The sequence below is a fragment of the Octopus bimaculoides genome, chromosome 21 (genome assembly GCF_001194135.2).
Source record: "Octopus bimaculoides isolate UCB-OBI-ISO-001 chromosome 21, ASM119413v2, whole genome shotgun sequence".
NCBI lineage: Eukaryota > Metazoa > Mollusca > Cephalopoda > Octopoda > Octopodidae > Octopus > Octopus bimaculoides.
Window position 1 is genome coordinate 20,771,399 of NC_069001.1, and position 22,276 is coordinate 20,793,674.

At 34.4% G+C, this 22,276-nt stretch overlaps 1 protein-coding gene across 1 annotated transcript in view; it reads left to right on the forward strand.

Moving 5' to 3' along the window:
• LOC106869944 (annexin A7) overlaps positions 1-22,276 on the forward strand; it is a 161,780-nt gene that overhangs the window by 31,065 nt on the left and 108,439 nt on the right. The window contains exons 4-6 of the mRNA XM_052975313.1: positions 2,635-2,679; positions 4,950-5,090; positions 11,788-11,826. Of these exons, the coding sequence (XP_052831273.1) occupies positions 2,635-2,679; positions 4,950-5,090; positions 11,788-11,826 (225 nt within the window). The remainder of the gene's footprint in view (positions 1-2,634; positions 2,680-4,949; positions 5,091-11,787; positions 11,827-22,276) is intronic.

The following is a 22,276-nucleotide window of genomic DNA, read 5'->3' on the forward strand; positions in this document are numbered from 1 at the left end:
ACAGAGATTGATATGCAACACATTTTGAATGCATTCTCTGATGCTTGCACTGCCTTAGGAATGACAGTCAATCTCAAGAAAACTGTTGTCATGTACCAACCTGCCCCTGGTAAGCAGTATATTGAACCAAATATCTATGTGTATGGTAGAAGACTTGGTGTAGTCGATCAGTTTGTCTTCCTGGGAAGCACTGTTAATAGATATGGCAATTTGGATAATGAAATTCCATACAGAATTAGGAAAGCAAGTGATGCTTTCGGAAGGCTAGAAAGGTGTCTCTGGGGTCGGCGAGACATATGCAGGAAGACAAAGATAAAGGTGTACAAGGCATGTGTGCTCTCTTCTCTTCTTTATTCCTGCGAGACCTGGGTCACATATCGTGACCACCTTAAACAACTGGAATGTTTTCATCAGATGTGTTTCAGACGGATCTATGGCATTAAGTGGGAGGACCGCATCAGTGATCTTGAGATATTGGAAAGCTCTCGGTGTGAAAGTATAGAAGGCTCAGATGGAGTGGTCATCTGGTTAAGATGAAAGATTCAAGGATGCCAAAAAAACTCTTTTATGGAGAGTTAGCTAAAGGAAAACAACCTCCACATAAACCAAAAATGAGGTATAAAGACTTGCTGAAGGTTTCTTAAGAGATGTTTTCATCTCTCCTGACACATGGGAGGGCATAGCTATTGACCATAGCAGGTGGAGAAGGATTGTTCACGAGGGGACAACTACTTTTGAGAAATCACGAATTGCGCATGAGAAAGTAAGGAGGGATGTCAGGAAGGGCATTGCTGTTGCACTTCCAGACGGTAAGGGTCTTCCCATGACACTGACATGCAGTGTCTGTGCAAGACCGTGCCTCAGTAAAGCTGGACTCATGAGTCATCTTCGTAGTCATAAAGCAAGACCAATGATTGACTACCAGGCCGCTGGTGATGATGCTACACACCATACTAATCATGTCTGTCGGGCATGTGGAAGGGAGTGTGATTCAGCAGGAGGACTTAAACGACATGCAAAGCTACATGAAGCCCAATTACAACAACAGCCAGCTATTGCCAGTAAAGGTTATATATATATATATATATATATATATATTTATATAATTATTCTAGTGAAATACATTCACTGATTTCAAAAATAGAAATAATGCATTTCTAAATCTCTCAGAGAGATTTATGCAGTAGTGATACGATAAAGTAGTTGTGTGCTCTCAACTTAATGTGACAGTCCCATGAAGGGAATAATACTACTGCTATTTAGCCCTAGCAAGCAGCACTGCTTCCTGTCATCCTTGACACATTTCCTGTGTCCTTATGTTTACAAGGGGGAGATAAGCACCTTGTGTCAAGGCTGACAGGAAGCGGTGCTGCTTCCCAGGGCTAAATAGCAGTAGTATTATTCCTTTCATTGAACTCTCACATTAAGTTGACAGCATACAACTACTTTATCGTATCACTACTACATAAATCTGTCTGAGAGATTTAGATATGTATTATTTCCATTTTTGAAATCAGTGAATGTATTTCACTAGAATAATTATATGTTTACAATAGCTAGATAGGTGTCTCCAACTAGCAAGCCAGGCTACTCCAGACTGAAGATGAGCAACGACTCAGAAACTTAGCTGGGTGGAGGTGCTTATCTCCCCCTTGTAAACATAAGGACACAGGAAATGTGTCAAGGCTGACAGGGAGCGGTGCTACTTCCTAGGGCTAAATAGCAGTAGTATTATACCCTTCATGGGACTGTCACATAAAGTTGACAGCATTCAACTACTTTATTGTATCACTACTGCATAAATCTTTCTGAGAGATTTAGGAATGTATTATTTATATTATGAAAAAGATATTTGTTTATATTTGTTCATCACACATTGCAGCAACAATTAAAAACTTGTATTACTTCTGTAAGATACATCTAATTGTACATGTTCACAACGTTTGTCATCGATGATATTCATACATTTATTTGCATATGTTAGTTTATGACTAATGTTTATCAAATGTACTATGTACATGTGATTAAGAAAGAAACGAGTAATCGATTACAGAGTACTCAAATGTTTGGCCACCATTATTGAAACCATACCAGCTGGTATCACAACTACCATCATTTGCAGTTACAGGTTTATGGTATCTTGTGTAAACATGTATATAAAATGTATTATGTACATGTAAGAGACTGTAAATCCACTTTAGCTATATAACTGTATATAAAATCATGTATGTTCAAGATAACTCCATGCAAATGTCCACATCTATCAATAATGTATGTTGGGAAGAATTGATTTGCTTCTTTAATCACTCATTTGCTTTTAGTCATGTATATTTTATTAATTCTGACATTTGTTTGCATGGGTCTAGTCATTATTTCACATATATATTTTACACATACTTGTTTATATCTGTGCCAATCTAATTGCTCAATTGACTTCATAAATATTCCCTTGAATGCTCCACTTAAACTTGTACCCCTTCCCTATTCAGAAATGCTAATTTATTCATACTTGTTTATTCATGTTACTTGTTCTGGCTTTTCCTCCATGTTTATGCTATATTTTCTCAGTTATACTCCCAGTCCCACATATTTAATTATATCTGCATACTCAGTTTTATTTGTTTCTGTTTCTAGCTGGCAGTTACCCTGGTGGGCAACCACCTTATGGAAGTAGCCAAGGTAAGTTTCAAGTCATTAAATATTATCTATCCATCTCCTTTCTGGGCTTATTGTAGAAGCCATGCAGTTTCTTCTCATTTCTAATTTCTATCTGGTATATTGTTTTCAGTGATGTCAGTGGGCCTTCTATCTTACACAAAATTATATGTGCAAATGAACTAATGAGAGAGATTTGTATAATGAGTATTTAAGCTAGCTAACAAACATAATCCATTTTAAAGGTTAAGAAAATTTCTCAATCTGCTAGTATAGCCTTAAAATTTTGGATATATTTCTAGTTTTAATGACTGGATATGCTTTCTATATTGTTTAATATGCTTAAATACACACCTAGAAAATAGGTTAGATATAAAGTTGTACAAATACTCTGTGATAGTTGTACTCACTGAAATAAATGTTGTGTAGTAAATCAGGTCTGTTCAATTGAAGCTTTTCAACAGTGCTAGGATTTTTATCCAAAATTACACATATTTAAGACTTTTGCTTTTATTAGATGTGATTTTTACCTTCTCTAATGCAGACTGAATAAAATTGACCGAAGACTGATTACTTCAAGAAGGGAAATTGATGCAAACATTTAAGTTCATTATTTTGCAGAAAAGTTTGACCTGTTTTTTGAGATCACTTACTCTTTATCTCAGAACATAAGAGCGACTCTTGTGCTCTTTTTCCTATCGCCAAGTGAGACCATAATCCGAGGTCTCTGTCAGGGGTGTAGCCAGCCCACTTATGCGTACCTTTCCTTCATTGGACACTAAACTCTGCTTGCGAAGACCTGTTGAGGCAAGTGAAATTGAAATTGAACCAAATTTGACGACTAGCACCCATGCCAACCTCTCCTTCATTGGACACTAAACTTAACTTGCGAAGACCTGTTGGGGCAAGTGAAATTGAAATCGTGATTGAACTGAATTCAATGACTGGCACCTGCGCCAGTGGAGTGCTAACAGCACTGTCCAAGCTTGATCGTTGCCAGAGCAGCTGTCTGGCTTCTGTGCCAGTGGCACGTAAATAGCACCATTTGGACGTGATCATTACCGGCCTCGCCTTACTAGCACTTCTGCCGGTGGCACGTGAAAAATCATTCAAGCGAGGTTGTTGCCAGTGCCACTGGACTGGCTCCTGTGCAGGTGGTACATAAAAAACACCTTTTTGAGCGTGGCCGTTGCCAGTACCGCCTGATTGGCCTTCATGCCGGTGGCACGTAAAAGCACCCACTACACTCTCGGAGTGGTTGGTGTTAGGAAGGGCATCCAGCTGTAGAAACTCTGCCAAATCAGATTGGAGCCTGCTGCAGCCATCTGGTTCGCTAGTCCTCAGTTAAATTGTCCAACCCATGCTAGCAGACGTTAAACAATGATAATGAAAGAAAAGAGCAACCAATTATAGAATATTCAAATGTTTGGCCACCGCTATTGAAACCATACCAGCTGGTATCACAACTACCATCACTAACTGTCAATTCCACAACAGTTATCATCATCATCATTAAAAACCTTCATTATTACACAATCTCTTTACCAATATGACTTATATCCCCACCTATTCAATAAAACATTGCAAATTAACTAATATCAGTGTTAGTTAATGCCATCACCACTGAGCTAATGCTAGCATGGGCATCTCCAGAGAGATTAAGTTACTGGTGTCTTAACAGTGTTTTGTTTCATTGCTATAATATACTAATGAATATATCTAGTTTTTTGAAAGGAAACAGTTGTATATGCACATTTCAATTCTTGTTTGAATCTTCATTAGCAATTGCACCCTCCTTAACTATCCATTGCTTATAAATGTTGTAACTTACAGTGTTTGTTAATAAGTCCATAGATATGACATATAATTCATTATTACAATGAAACAAAATATTATTTATGCTCTGTTAATTTGATGTTCAATCTAGCTGCCAAGAAAGTGTTATAAGCAATATGTTGGAGGGTGCATAGTTACTGAAGATTTGAACAGAAATTGAAACATGCATGCACAACTGTTTCTTCTATTTCTGTCCATGAACAAATTGTACAGACATGTTGTTTACAGTCTTTGTTACATAGTGTTGGCTAATAAATATAGATATATTCTATTATACATGTTAGCAATTAAATGAAATGTCATATAAGTTATGTCTAGAACACAACTGATTGAGAGAATTGACTCTAAATATTGAAGTGTTAGTCCAAGAGTCAAATATTTGTCTTGAAATATAGAAAATATGATTAGTTTTGGTGATTATTGTTCTGTATTCTTTATTTCCATTATTTATTTTACAGGTTATCCTTCACAGCAGCAACCTGGGTATCCACCTCAACAAACTGGGTATCCACCTCAACAAGCTGGGTATCCACCTCAACAAGCTGGATATCCTCCTCAACCTGGGTATCCGTCTCAACAACCTGGATACCCACCCTCTGGTAAGTGTATTTTAGATTGAATTTCTGCATGTATCGATATTTTCAAAAATTTCACTGGGTAGAGACTGAGATTTTTACAGGAGTTTTTTTTTAACATATTTCCAGTTTTACATTTGTCTATAATTTCTAGCAATATATTACCAAATATAGTATTGATTATAACTCAAGATTAAAACTTTACAGTATGTATTTCTTCCGTCTATGTTGGGAGTTTAGGGCTAATTTTTCTCTTCTGAGAGCAGCAAAATAGGTACCAATGATATACTGAGCATTTTGATAAATAGCATGGAATATATAACTATATTCTTCACATTCTGAGTGCAACTTTTCTGCAGGTTACTAACCTTTCATTTCAATGGTATTGATAAAAGAAGTGCTTATAAAGATTGATTCAAGTGACTATACCACTCCCTGTGACCTTTTAACTTAAAAGTAAATAATATTAGCTGATATGATTAAGAGCACTACTTCCTTTAGAAATTGTTTGCTTGTACTTAGTTCTCAAAAAGGTTGAATATCTGAAGATCTGAACTGCTGATAATGAAAAGTGCATTGTACAAATTCATTCAGATTTCTTTGGTATATTAAAATTTTGTTACTTGTTGTTACCAGTGAAACTTCATGATGTTTCAGTTAACTTTCTTAGCTGTGATATGTGACACTCCAGTAATTTTGGCATGTTTTATATCTTTGTTAGTTTGGTTTGGATGAAGGAACTATGCCCATGGTTCTTGCAGGTCCTCCAAGATGAATGAGAGTGCTGTTAATATTCTGCACAAACTGTTACAACTTGAGAAAAGATAGCTGTAAGAGAGAATTCCAAAGATATTCCCTGAAATAATCTGGGAAGAAAGGACTGGGTATTGTGTTTTGTGCTGATTTTGGAGGGGGTGAATTTGACACAATAAGGAAGATGAGCGAAGAGATGAATGAGTTGAGTGCATGAATAGAGAAGGCATAAAACTGACTAGCTCCAAGAGGCCATTGTGGTAGAAGAGGCAGCATGAAGAGTGGGTCAGTAGCTGGTGCATGTTTTTGAGTGAATTTATATCAGTCAGTTGAGTAGCCTTTCTCTGGGTGTGCTCTAGAGTGTCTCTGTGTATTGATAGCACTGTCCCAGTTGTAGGAGTAGAACTCCTTTGTGAATTTCACCTGAGCTTTGAAGATAGGAAGGTCAGTTTTTGAAATGCAGTCTGTTAAGGATGAATGTACATTAGAAGAAATTTTCAGTGATAGAGAGGCTTGTTGGTCATATTTAACAAGCCTCTCTAGTTTCTTGTTGGTCATATTTAAGCACAGCAAAGTTTAAAATGGTTTCTTATGTGCAATAATTGGGGTTTTTTTTTGTATTGCTGAAGGAGACAAAATTAGTATGACCCAATAGGAAGATGTTTTTGATGTCTCTGTGAAGATTTAGTATGAAATAGCTATGTTACATGTGGATGATCCTTTGTGGAATGTAAGGTAAGTTTGAAACACAGTGTCATGTATGTTAGAACTGGCCTTGTTGATGGGGATGCCAAATAATTCATTAAAGTATTACAAGAAGAGTGTTGGGTACAAAACTGAACCCTGGTGTACGGCAAAGTTGATAGCAAGTGGGAGAGAGAAAGAGAGCTATGTCAACACCCACTTCTGATACGAAGTCACTAATCCAAGAAATGAGACTTAAGAATTCCTTGTGGAATGGGAAATCTTAGAAGAAATTCATGTACCAGACATGGCCAAAAACTTTTGCTGAGGGCAAGGAAACTGCTTTCAGCAAACTTTTTGATAGCAAGAGTTTATTGGTGAGTGAAATCCGGTGCTATGATAGCTGTATTGCGGGGGGAGGGGGAGTCATTAACAAATGGAGAGAGATTTAAGGAGTCAGAGAAGGTTGTAGTTCATGGCTGTCCTCATCAACCTTGTGATGTGAAATTGAGTGTTACAAGATATTTAGCTGAGTCAGTGTCATTGACCATTTTTGGAAATGGAATATACTGTAGTGTGTTCCTCAAGATTGGTATGTATTCTATCATGTATGTGTGTGAGAAAGACTTGCTCAGACCTAGAGGTTCTCATGTCTTGAGGCAGTCAAAATGCGCCAGTGATTGTGGTTCCTCGCTTCTCCGTGTGTCATTCTATGTTTTATCAATCAGCTGCATGTCCATTTTGAACATTTGGTGCCAAATCAATATTGAGCATCCTCTCTGTCTCTTCCTACTGGTTTTCTGCTGAAGGACTTGATTGGCAGGGCTTTCATGTTGGAATTGTATTATATTTGTGTGTGTGTGTGAGAGAGAGAGAGAAAGAGATTGAAGAGTGTGGTGAGTATAGGGGCTAGCTGTGGAACCCATTATTTAAGAGCAATGGAAGGAGTATTGTCAGCACTGTTGGCCTTGTTGGTGTGAAGTGATTTCACACTTGGCATGATTGTGTACATAATAGTAAGTCTGGTGTAATGGTGGAAATTGAACCAGTGGTTGTGAAATTGAATTGAATGTAGGCAGTGAATGTGGAGACAGTCTCTGAGGAGATATTAATCACAGTTGTGTGATACCATAAAGGCATATTTCATGGTTGAGGTTTAAAGGAGTTGGGATGTTAGTTTTAAGGATAGGGGATTTTCTTCCAAGTGTTGAAGGTCATGTTTTTTGCTTGAGCATCTGCAGTGCAACTATTAGTGAATTACCCTCAGTTGTTCTGATGCCAGGGATAGTTAATATAGTAAAACTCCAACTGCTTGGGTGTAAGTATTGTGTTGTATGTGGATGTGTGATTATAGTTGTAACAAGTAGTGGTTGCATGATTTGATAGGCCCTCCGTCAGTTATGACAATGATGGTTCCAGTTGATTGGATCAATGGAACAGCCTGCTCATGAAATTAATGTGCAAGTGGTTGAGCATCCACAAACACATGTATCCTTAGTGTGGCCCTTTGAAATACAGCTACAACTCACTTCTGACAGCTGAGTGGACTGGAGCAATGTGACATAAAGTATCTTGCTCAAGGACACAATGTACTACCGGGAATTGAGCTCATGACGTCATGATCATGAGCCAAATACTCCTTACCACTGAGCCATGTACCTTCACAGGTGTAGAAGGAGTCATGATCTGGTAGAGGTGGGAATGGGAAGGAGAAAGAGATTAAGGGTTTTTGGAATGTCTGTATGTCAATCAGGAATGCACAGAGGGGATGAAAGTTGATGTAGAGAGTTAAGGATTGCAGAAGTTTCAGTTTCTGCATCATTGAGCTCTGTACAAAGTGAGATCAGGAAGAGTAAACAGAGTAATATAGATGTTGTTAATATAAGAAACAATATTATGAAAGCATTGCTGGAAGGAGTCTGGAGAATGGCAGAGGATGCAGATATATTTGGAGGAATGGGTGAGGGAGACTTTCAGCTAGAGTAATAAAGCCTTTGTAGATGATATCCAGGTAAGTGAGGTGAATGACTGAGAGAGTGGAATCTACATATGTGTAGATACTACTTTTAATGTGAAGTTTAAATGAAGAGTGGGCTGTAAAGATGAAGTACAACTTAGAGTTGAGAGATTTGTCTCAGAATTGAATTGGATGTGTTAGTAATAGATGATGTTGGATTGGATTCCACAGATGTTAGAGGAAAGAGAATTGTTCATTGAGCTTAGCTTTTGACATGTAGGGTGGTGTAGAGGGTGTTACTGCATTGTAAAGTCAGAGTAACTCTTTATCAAGAACTTGGTTTGAATACTTCACTAAAAGCACAGAAGGACCAGATGGTGGTGGTATTAAACAGGAAAGAATGATGTACCTACCATCCAAATGACTTAACCACAGAAAGGCTACTACACTCTAGGAAGCTGTACTGCATAACAAGCAATATTACCATTCATCTATATGCTGATATTAGTATCATTTATTCAAGGGTCAGATTATAAGATGAAAATGATGTCACCATACTTTTCTTTTCCATTTATTTTGCATTTTTTTACTAAGTCCAACATAGATGTTAAGATACTTTTGGTCATTCGTGATGTTACCCATCCATTAACATGTAAAGCCATTAAAATGTTTCCATAATATTGAAAAAGAATGGTAGTACACATATGCTTTTTAAGGGGATCCAAGATTGGTTCAAGAAAAGGGAGGAACAACCCACAACTTATAGGTTCTAGCAGTCGAAAGCATGCATCAAAATATATTTAGCTGATATTTAGTGATATTAGTGTATAACTGCTGGTTTTGTGATATTTCCAAAGCAGGTTTAGCATTATCATAATTATGAGACTAATTTATGAAAAATACACCAGATTAGAATAAGGAAAAAACACTTTGCTTTTTGCCAAACATATATGCAATAATAAATAGATATATATATATATATATATATATATATATATATATATACTTCTTTCCACTATTTACCAAAAATTATAAACAGTAAAAATATTAATTAAAAAAAAAAGACAGAATAACCCTGGTAGATATTTAGATTATATTGATATTAAACTGTAAATTGTTATATACGTCATAAGAATTTAGAAATTTCAAGAAAGTGTGAAATAATTTGTTTTTATCAGTGGAACACAAAGTAAATAAAGCTATAAATGATAGTCTGTGAATATTGTTTTTAAAAGCCTTTGGACAGAAAATGTTACTTTTTGTGGAAATCTTGGTTGGTGCATGTGCATTGATATCTTTTGTGATATTTGTGTCAAAGTTATGTCCTGGACATGTTTAGTAAGAGTTTGTAATTAAATGGCAGTTTATGGAGAAGTTTCAGTAAAAGTTGTATTGTATGTGTATAGTGAAGTCACCATCTTATCTGTGTTGTTTGCTTTCACTCATTGACACACAGTGTGGGATTAATATTGATTTTGATTAGGTTTATAGATTCTGTTAGTATAGTTGTTGCTAAGCAAGCCTTGTCAGCTCTTCTCAATCTGTATTTTAGCTGAAGCCGTTATGCTTTTATTGTTGCAGGTGTGTTTAGATTTATACCTTAAAATATTTTGTTCCATTTTAAAGTTAGAGTTTTGCTGGAGTTTTACTTCTTCATTAGGATACATCCTATGTGTGGAAATTATATGATTAGAGACTTGTTAGTCTTCCCTATAATTATCACACACAATATAGACTTATAGGGTGTTCGGACTAAATTTAACAATTTGCACAAAAGAAAAAAATATGCAATATCCTATCCAAAAATAAAATATCAATTAAATTGTGGCTGGAAGATAACAGTTTACTCAATGTAGCCAACTTCAGCTCCTCCCAATGCCTCAAAACAACTCTGAACCAGGTTCATGCATTCCTCACTGTGTCCTTGGGAAGATCTTTGAACACCTCCTTGATCTTAGCCACCAACTTGACCTTGGTGTTGCAGGCTAAGCAGTTGATGTCTTTCGGGAGAATTAGGAGTCCAGATATTGAGGCTGGTGAAGTTATAGAAATTCTCCAACAACCACTTCTGACTTTTTCTGATGGTATGGCAAGGAACCAAATACTGCTGCCCCACATATGGCCTTCCAGCAGCAACCCTCTCCAGCCAGGATTTGACCATAGTCTCCAGTAGCTTCGTATAGCTGTCTGAAATGAGCCTAAGGCCCTGTTGAAAGATGTGGGGTGACATGACGTCACCCTCACAAGAGACACACCCAAAGACCATTACAGTTTGGGGGAACTTGGTTTTCATGATGTCCATGTCACATCTTACAGCCTTTACCGTGCTCACAGAACATTGAGCAGCAGTCATGATGTCAGTATTTTGATACCTGGTGTGAATCATCATGATACTGGCAACTCTTTTCCAATATTCAAAAGGCTTCCAGTTCTCGGTTAACTTTTTCTCAACTACAACTTTAGTCTTTATGACTTCCAACAGTATTGACTGCTCACCAATACACCAAGCTGTTCCTGAAAGAAAGGAAACAAAAACATCAAATTTAGCTCAAATATCCTGTAATAACAATCCTGAACAAATGTTTTACTCTAAAATTATGTTTCTACAACATAAATTCCACACAAATGCAATCATGTACATGTTGCTTATTGTATAAAACGTTTGTAGTTGCATACTTACACTTGACGTGTCAATTATATAGGTGGGTTGTGGATTGGCTTTACCTGTTTAAGGGACACTTATTTATTCACCTCTCAACTACACTTCACAGTAGCTATTTAGCCTGATTTACTCACCTGCATACAAAACATCCACTGTTATTTTAAATTGCATATATTAAACTCCTTCAGAAATAAGACCAGTTTCACTGGTTAAGAAGAAATTTCTGCTCTTAATGTTAATACAACTGTCTAAATTTCAAAAATCCATCCAATGAATTCTGTTGCTGTTTCTTTGCTTTAATTTAGAATGTGGCATAATGTTTGTATGATTGGGATGTTGCAATACTCATCATAGCATAATTTTATGAATTCAAACCTCACAACCGACAAGGCATTTTGTTGTGCCTCATTACTCAAGGCATATGACTTCTAGCCTTAGTCTGCTTGATCAACAAAATATTTCCATTTATAAGTTTTCAAAGGATTTCTACCATTAACCATTTGTAAAATCAATTCTAACATCATGCAAAATGTACAAATTTACAAAAGTATTTTTACTGTTTACTAGAGAGGTAAACATTCCTTACTTATGATTGACATGTTATATCCATTTTTTTTTGTTTGAGAGGCTTTAGTACCCTACATATTCACTATTCGATTTTCTAGTGTACCCTGCTCAACCTGGGCATCAATACTACAACCCTGGTAAGTGGTAAAGCCCTGTTATATTCATAAGCACTATTGTCATGCTGCATGTTAAGGTTTATGACATGATTTTTTTTTAGTTTGATTTACCAGTTCTTTCTCCATTCCATTTGTTTTTGTTAGTATTGTTATCAAAACCATTACTTGTAGTAGTAGTAGTAGTAGTAGTTGTTGTTGTTGTTGTTGTAGTAGTAGTAGTTACTGCTACTGCTGCTGCTGCTACTACTACTACTACTACTCATTTAGAAGAGTTTTGTTGTTCACTATGTTTTCATTGTAATTGAGCATAGTTTCAAGTATCTTGCATGAATACAGTGTGTTGTGTGTATTTTTATTGCATTACTAAAGCTATGTTATATATATATATATTATGTACTACCTAATAGTGCTACTTTGTTATGTTCTGTGTTGGATAACCCTGAGTTGTTGGTTTCATATATATTTCTTTTTCTCTTTTAATGGACATTGTTACTCTCTGTTGTTGTTTTTTGTTTTTTTATATCTCTTTAGAGTTATATCTTTTGGTAATTTCTCCTAATTCTTTTATAGTTTGGTTGGAATTAATATCGTTCTACCTGGAGATATTTTTTTGGTTTAATGGTCATTGATTCAACTGATTTTCATTTATGCTTCTGTTATGTTCCTCTATTCTTAATCTATATGAATACATTATAATGTCCTGAGACCTATAGTAACTTTCTTATGTTGGATTGTTATGTATGCAGCCTCCAGTTTTGTTCTCCCTGAATATATATTTTGTTTGTCTAGAAACAGCATATTTATATACTGGTATTACTTGCTACATTCTGTTCTAACACACATCTAGTCTCTGTATAGAAGGCTTTAGCCTAGTGTGGCATGCAGGAGCTCCTTGAACTCAGCTTTGAGCTCTGAGATTAAAAACTACTGCTGCGTTGTACGTTGGTCAATTTCTGCCCTGCTCAGTTTGTTATATTGATTTTGTACTGGCACATGTTGCTACACTCTGTTGTAATTTCTTGTTAATTTTAAATGTTTTTACTTAGTCATAGTTTCCTTGTCCTCTTCTATGTTATATTTATTGGAAATAACAAGTGTTCCTTATATTAAGTCATTATAAAGTATTTTATAATTGCCTACTAGCTGCTTTGAATATAATTCTATAGCTACAAAAGGCCTATGCATCCTTATGTTCAAGGCAAATATACTCCCTCAGTGTGAGTTTGAAAAGATTAATATTTTCTAATCTTCATTGAACTATTTTCGATATTTTATTAATTTGAGAAGCTGTTTCCATTCAATCTGTGTGATATCATATTGCTTCTTTTGTCTAATTCTGATTGCACTAAGTCAATAATATCCATTTCCTACTAGCTCTTTTCTTATATATTAATCAAAACTTCTGAAATAGTATTGTGATTTTGAGTTCTCTCTACTAAAACTTTGATATTTGTCATGCTGACTCTTAGGTCATTGAAACTGGAACCATATTTCTAGTTTTGAAACTTGATTTTGATATTATTCAAGGAGAAGCATATCATCACTGATAACCAGTCCAAGATGTGTGTTATTGCTTTAAGAACTCTCAGCTTCTATTCAGTGTTTCCCTTCTTTTATTCTGTTATATAACCAGAAGAAATATTTGTTCCAATTTAAACTCAAAAGCTTACAAATGAAAACAAAGCAAAATCTTAGCCTAAGTTGTCGCAAATTGAATGTTTTTTTACATTATTAATTATAATTACTAATACCAGAAAGAAGTTGTGTTTTGGGGAGCATATTTCTTATACCTTTTGTTTATCAAATAATTTTGTTTTTCATAAACCCTCTAGTTAGCCCAGCATATGTCATGATGAATAACTGGGTCATATACTCATTATCCAAATAAATTACTAAAAATATAATTTCTGATAAACAAAAATATAACATTTTTTATTTACTTAATTATTATCATTCTTGTTACTCTTTTGTTAACAGGTTTTCAATTAAATTGCAAAACAATAATTTTAGACTGGTTCTTTTACTAATATATTATGTTGTTTACTGATATATTGTTAATACTGGGATACAAATAAAAGGTGAAATTTTTGTCTCAGAACTTCTGATTTCAGGTAAATGCAGTGAAATGTAAAAATATTAAAATTTGTTTTAATATTTTCATATAAACATGAGTTTTAACCATTATTCAGTTTTGATAAATATCAAATGTCAATGAAGAATTATGCACATTGTTGGATTTTCATTTGAATTCATAAAATGGGTTTTCATAAAGGTAAAGTAGCTTGAAGGTCTGAAATTTGTAAAATGTTTAATTTTCTAGTTGTCTTCAAACACCCACACAACACACCTTTCACATGCCTACACACTAATCCCCTCACACTCCCTCTCTGTCTTTGTTCAATATCAGTCCAATATAATAATCAGACTTTGTTACCCATCTTAATTTCAGTTATATGAATATTAAGAATAGAAAAGAAAATAAATTCGAGTGAAGTATTTTAAGAAAATTTCTCATATTTAAGCAATGTCTAATATTTATTTCTTGAAATGATGTTGATATTTTCAGTACTGCCTCTTGTGCTTCAGATGTGTATTTTATAGAGATTGGCTTATTCCAACAAACTTATTTGCCTTTCCTTTGGGGTTTTTTCTCTTTGGCCATCAGTGATGTTGCAGCAGCTGCTCAGACCAGCAGATGCTGACATCACTTTTGTGTCTTTCGCTGCTACCAGAAGAGTAAGATGTTTCATTGTCTATGAAAATCTCTAAATATGAGAACAGTAAACTAACAGCATGACGAGCAAAAGGAACAAAAGAATGATACTCACATCCAAAAAAAAAAAAAAAAAAATCAAAAGGCACATCATCTTTCAGTAATTTCTGGAACCCAATTGTTTTGGTGCCCCTTATCACTTGCAAATCCTTTAATATTTTCTAGAGAAGTACTTCTCAAACATTTTAAACTTTTCTTTTACTAACACTTATTACTAACCCCTTTGTTCTAATGCAACACTCTCCCTCTCCACTTTTTAATGTATATATGCATAATATCAGGCCAGAGTTCTGGATGCTAGTCTGATGCAAGTGGCAACTTACTACTGCACTACTTTACTATAAGCAAATATTTAACACATCACTGCTTGACTTTAATTATTTACTCAACCTTTAGCACATATTGTTAGCCAAACATAGGTGTGTATTTTTATACTTCTTATATAATCCCATAGCTACCAGCTGAAAATTATCTTTACATTCCAATTTATCATTGTATTTTGTATATGTTCACACACACACACACACACACACACACACACACACACACACACACACACGCACAAACACACATATTGACATCTTTCTTATGTGCACGTATACATTTATCTGTTTATACAAATGGGTAGATTGAGATTAACAGATGACACTCCTAACTAGAATCAACATCATTCAGATATGTACATAATGCATTTCAGTTACATCTGTACTCATATTAATTATGACAGAACATTTTTGTGGCTTACAGATATGTTATCACTATTTTTCTTTATGAAAGGCTATTCCATCTTGAATGATATACAAAACACTTGTTTTTTGGGGGTTTTTTTCCATTGATAATTTTTTGCAATCTTACTGTTCAGAAAGACTCTCTTAAATGCCATCAAAAGATGATCAGCTAAAATAACCAACAATAAGCCATTCACTTTTGGCTTTCCATTGGCTTCTTTTTTTTCTATGAATTAAAAAATATCATCACTAGATTTAACCATCGCCATGCATTTCTTATGTTTGAAGTTTTGTGTTTCATTAGCTTGGCTGTATTTGCGTTACTCTGAGTAATGGATACAGCATCTACTTCCTTACTACCACCACTCCTTCCACAAGAACCAGCAAGTTAAAAAGATGAAAATTGGAATTCTACAGATCAGCATACTAATGTTTGTAACTCTGAACTGACAGGAATGCTCTCCTTGCTCACCATTACCACCACCACCACCACCACAGTGCATTTTAATTTTGTAACTCATGGGGAGTACATTGACTGTAAAAGGCTCAATTATTAGTGACGTAAATATCAGTTTTTAGGGAAATATAAACTTCTGCCAAAAGTACTGTTTGTAATATATTAGTGGAATTTTAAAAATTACTATTTTTAGATCTCACAACGTGAGATATTCAGCAACAGTACTTTGTAGTAAAGATTGTTTTTTCAAAGTGACAACTGGTCACTGATTTATTCAGATTGAGATATTCACATGAGATATTCAGATATAAAGATTGTTCGAAAATTTAAGGACACAGATCGTGTTGTATAGCCAGCTGAAGATGATGTCTCTTGGGGCTAAATTACAGCAACATTAGTCCTAAACCAGGACTGCCATTGGTAAACAATCTTTATTACAATTAGTGGAATTGTTTATCATAAAATTACGTTTTTAAATTGTGACTTGTTAAAAAGACAAATACTTAAAATACTTTCTAGCAGGTTAGAAAAATTATTGCTAAAATTATGAATAATTTATATTTAGCAGACGACCATCAGTTTGTTGGCCTTCTAAGGACTGATTTATTATTTTATAATTTGACATACATAAATTGGTAACACTTTCTTACACACACTGGATTATCAACAAGAAATATTTTTCAGATTGTTGACTTTAACTTTTCAGCTGTTTTTTTTTTAATTTTTTACAAAATGCAAAATAACAAATATAATGCAGCTAACTGTTCAAAGGTTTATTTCACCAGAACTCTTGTAAAAAAAAAATATAATAATTGAATACAGAATGTGATATTTGCTGACAAATGGTCATTTAGCTGATCAGTAGACTACAGGTAACTAGCAACTTAGGAAAAACTATTGTGATAATTATGGGGACCTTTGAATGTCTAACTTCCTCTGTATAATGGATTATTTTATGAATATGTCAGACCACAGTTTTCATTGCTTGCAGCAGATATGTTGCATTGAAGTTGACAACTGGAACATGCAGTCTGCATTTCTAGCTATAGCTATTTTTGGGGCTGTCTTTAAGTTTTCATTTTAAAATATGATTTTTCATTTCATACCTCAATAGATTGAGAAATATTTTGTTACTGCATTAAGTAGAGTTAAAGAACTATGTAAAAATGCTTTCACTTTCAGTTTCAACTTAATGAAACCCAGCTCAAAGTTACATTAACTTCAACCCAAAATAATATTGCATTTACTTCTGAATTTATTAGTAAAGTGAAATGTAATTTTTCTTGCTGGGAATCAAAGCCAAATCTATGAATTTACTTATTAAACATATCACTACATATGTTGTCATTTTCTATTTGACCATTTAAAAACTACTTGCGTCATGGCTGTGTGCATAGGCACAAGTGTGGCCATGTGGTAAGAAGTTCAGTCTCATTGTATGGTGCCTTGTAAGTGGATTAAAAGAAGCCCATCATATATGTGTATATGTTTATGTGTTTTTGTGTTTGTGCTGCATTCATCACCCACAGGTGCTGGTTTGTTTATATCTCCATAACTTAGCAGTTCAGCAAAAGGGACTGATAGAATAAGTACCAGGCTTAAAAAATAAATGCTGGGGTCAATTTGTTTGACTAAACTTTTTAAAGCAGTGCCCTAACATGGCTGCAATCTAATGACTTGTAACAAGTAAAAGATAAACTTCATATTCCACAACATTTTCTACAGTTTAGAGATCCAGCTTAGAGGTTGCATATTTTGGCTTTAATGTAAAACTTTATCAGCTGATGCTGGAATGTTGATATCAACATCAGTGTTCAAAGCAATGTGAGGTATATATTCATAAAATCTCTATATTAGGTACATATTAGGCTGTGTGGTAAGAAGCTTACTTCCCAACCACATGGCTCTGTGTTCAGTCTCATTGCATGTCACCTTGAGCAAGTGTCACCTTGACCAAAGCCTTGTGAGTAGATTTAGCAAATGGAAACTGAAAGAAGCCTGTTGTATATATATCTATATTTGTGTTATATTTATATGTGTCTTCATGTCTATGTTTGTCTTCTCCACCATCATTTGACAACTGATGTTGGTGAGTTTATGACCCCGTAACTTAGTGGTTCAGAAAAAGAGACCAATAAAATAAGTACTAGGCTTAAAAGTACTTATAGACTGATAAGTATTGGGTTTAAAAGAATTAGTCGATTTCTTCAACTAAAAAACCCTTTAAGGCAGTGCTCCAGCATGGCCACAGTCAAATGACTGAAACAAGTAAAAGAATGAAAGAATATTTTTTCTTTGCATTTATTTAATTAAAAATTTTTTTTTGTTATTTCATATCTTCATGATTACAGGGACCTTGCAAGTTGCTCTATTAAAAAATAGAGCAACCTGCAAGGTCCCTTTAATTTATAGTAGCTTCTTGTCATCAGTTGCATAATATGGCTTGGCATCCACCAACTGAACATCTTCAACTAAAAGATTTGGTTTTAATTGGTGAATAGACCTCTTTAAGAAAATATTCCCACAGGCACAATCCAAATGGATTTTCTTTCACTAATCGTCATACAGCTTGAGAAAAGAGTCTTTCATGTGGTATGCAGTTAGTATTATCAAAAAAAGTGATATCACTGAATGTAAGCTTTCTGGGAGAATTAACTCTCACTTAGTAAGGTTTTAAATTTTCAGTCATCAAAACCTGTTGTCTATCCATTATGTCACTCACATTGGTCATTCATTTGTAGATTGCAGCTACAATTTATTCACAAGTTTGATTTTTAAAAATGATTAAACCTTCAGACATAAACTAATGTCCTCAGTCACTATGTATACCAGCTGGAGTTCCATTTAACACAAATAACCAAGTTAATAATTTGATTTCTGTAGCAGCACTAATATCTGGACATGGATATGTACATGTGAATCTTACTCATCAGCAATAACCAAAAAGTACTCATTTTTTGACCAGCATTTACAGAACAAGGAGCATAAGTTAGAAATCTTCTGTAATACAACACGCAAAATGATATGAAAGTGGTGCAAAGTCTTTGAAGACAAAATATGTTGAAGGAATTAATGTGCATTACTCAACACAAAACCTTAAGGTCGGCGCTTTTTGTTGACTATGACATAAACATGTTAAATAAGAAAAGTGAAAGGAAGGAAAAGACCAACTTACTGAGCAAAGTAACACAGATTTCCCTTGGCAGCTTAGAAGCTCTGACCTAGATTGAATTTGCCAGATTTTTATAACTGTAAGCTACCTTTCTAAAACCTTCAGCAAAACTGTTTAGAGGGAGAGCTTGCACACTTCCTTTGATGTGTGGTGCATTAACCAAAAGTCAGCTAGTGCTGATTGGTTGGGCCATATTCATGTAGGCATTAATACCTTTCATGGTAATATTTTTTTGTTTTATGAGGATACATTAGATCATAATTCTGGACTAGGAAAGTCTGAGAGCTGTGGTTCAAAACTCAGCTAGAGTCTTGCTACAACCTCAATTGTGAAAGAACTTCCTGTTGAAAAACATGCATTTGTATTTGTCTATTCAGTAATTTTTTTAAGATTTTTTTTTTTTTTGCTTCAGTTTAAGATTATCATAAGGAATGTGTCGTAATTATATTGTTAATTAATTAACTAGAAAAAGAGAGCTTGGACTTTAAAAAAAATCATCTGAGGAATATTTCAGTATCAACTGAGTGATTCTGACTAGAATGTCTATCTGGATTCATTGAGCAGGAGTGGAATGATCATGTAGCTAATCTGCATTAATGCATTTGTTGGTGATGTGGATACTACAAAACCTTCGAACTTAGAATCAAAACCTATTAATTTCTTCAAAATTTTTTCCTAAAGAACTGCTTGTGACAAGCAAGGTATGCGCATCAACAGGGCAAAACCACTTTTGTTACATTAACAGTGAAGACGAAAGCATATTTTGGAGTGAATTTTCTCATGGGAGCTGCACAGCTGCCAAGTTAGAGAAACTACTGGAGCACTAATTCAATTTTGAGCCTGGAAACCAAATGGTGTCCAGAAATCAGTATGAAGAAGTAACAATATATTTTCATCTAAACATAAATATAAGGACTTAGAGATAGAAATTAGCAGAATGTTAGAAACTGAAAACAGTTATTCCACTGGTGGTAGTAGGAGCACTTGACATGGTTAAAAATAGGTCTTCACTCTTCATTGATAAAATAGCTGGAAAATCAAATATACATGATGTCCAAAAGATTACACTAACCTTAACAGCCAATCTCTTGAGAAAATTCCTATCATTGTAACATAATTACTAGCCTTAGGTCTCAGGTAGAGACCCAACTAGTAACTAACATGCCCCCAAATCAAGCTGAAATGTAATAATAATAATAATAATCAAAGAAACTGTTGTTCATAAAGCTACAAAATTTCAGTCCAAATGTGGTTTTAGAAACTGAGAAAAGTGTTCACACAGCATCAGGCCATAAAATCCAGGTTTCTGCTGAGTGTGCAAAGTGCAGTATTGCTGTATGCCAGGGTAGAGGCATGGTTTTTTTTTTGTGGGGGGGCGTCTACACTTCACAGGTAACAACTTCAACTTTCTTTAAACATAATATATATTCAACTTACCTGGTCAGGTAACATGAAAGTTCATTTAGTACTTTTTCTTATAACCCCAGAACTTGTCTAAGACAGTATATGAATCCTTATTTGGATTATATGACTTAAAAAGTGCTCCAATGTGTTCTAATTTAGTGGAGTATTGCTGAGGGGGGAGGATAGCAAACTCTATTTTTTTCATTACCTGCATTGATATCCTTTCAGAATGTGTGTTATACAAATAGCCTAATTATTTGCTTTGTCTGCTCATTCTCATGCAACTCATTCAAACAAAAAGCACACAGAATTTAAGATCACTTCATTTGTATTTCTTAGTCATATTACACCTTTCATTATTTATTTTACAAACGATAAAGAAGAACAATAGGTAAACACAATGTACACAAACAACCATTACATCCTATCAACAAATTTCATGAGATTCATGCACTTATGTTTATGATTTTTATGCTCGATTGACTGCATCTTTGCTAAAATTTTCAGTTTCTAACATGACTGGGTAATTTACATAGAAATTGTCATATATATAGGTGCGATCTTTACCAGAGGCATCACCCTTCTTTATACCGTCTGTGCTGAAAGAAATTTTTAGATTTTACATAGTGAAAGAAAGAAAACAAATTTTAGAGAAAATATATAGAGTTTAGTTATACTAGGGGATAGTTATACTTTCTCAATTAAACACATACACTATATATTTGGTTTTCACTTCAATTTTATTATTACTATTATTTTAGTTTTTTTTGTCAAAGTTCTTTCATTATACATTCTGTGACCTCTTCATGGGGTAGAGACTTGCTGAAGAAATCACAGAATGTGTGATGAAAGAACATTGACAAAGAAACTAAATGATAATAAAGTTGAAGTGAAGCCCAAACATATAGTGCATGTGTTTAATCGGCAAAATATGACCATCCCCAAGTATAAGGTCTGTTTTAACACATGATTTCACATCAAGAATCTTGTAAAACAAATACATAAACGTATATAGTTTTATCATCCCAGATAAAGTATTGTGTCATAAGTAGGTATATTCAGATAACTCCAGTTGCCAAGATAGCAGTTTATTAGTTTAACCCTTGATCAATACATGTTGAAAACAATTTGATCTGTTGATAATTGAAAAGGTGTTGCAGTTAACTTATGTCTACTTTCTGACACTTAATAATGGCTCAAGCTTCTCATTCAATCAAAAGCTGTTTTATTCAGTAATAAGTTGCAGTAATAAGATATGGCCATCTGAGAGGCATCATCAGTTTCAACTACAAATATTTCAAGTACTGTCTAATAAAAAATAAATTTTTAAAAGATAATGCTGGAACTAAAATCTTTGTAGTGATATAGAAAGGCTTTCCCAATGTAAAATTTACCATCTCGTAGAATTACTGAAAATATTTTTACTAAAATTTTCCATTTATTAACTTTATGCATTGTCACTACAAAATGTGTATAAGAATTTACCATATGGAACCTCTAGATAGGATGTCATTTTATCAAACGTGTGTTTCCCTGGTTCACATAGTACAGTGGTTCTGAACCATTTTTTTTCCTGTGGACTCTTTGATTGCTACTCTATTCTGGTGGATCTCCATAGCCATTTGATGTTCCAAAACTAGTTTTATAGATACTTCTTTCAAAATTCCTATTTTGTTCTTTTACACATTCATTTGCAGAGCTTAAACTACATATAATGTTAGAGAAAGAAACCTTGCTGATTCTTGCAGTAAATGCATCTAAAGCAAAATTTTTTTCATGGGCCCCTAAAATAGTCCTGTAGATCTCTAATTTACTATTTTGTTTGTATGGATCCCTAAAAATATTATATGGACCCCATATCTTCTGTTTCTATCTAAGCTGTTATTCTCCAGCTCTATAGAATGTAACTAGTCAGAGTGAGTTCATTGTCTCAAACT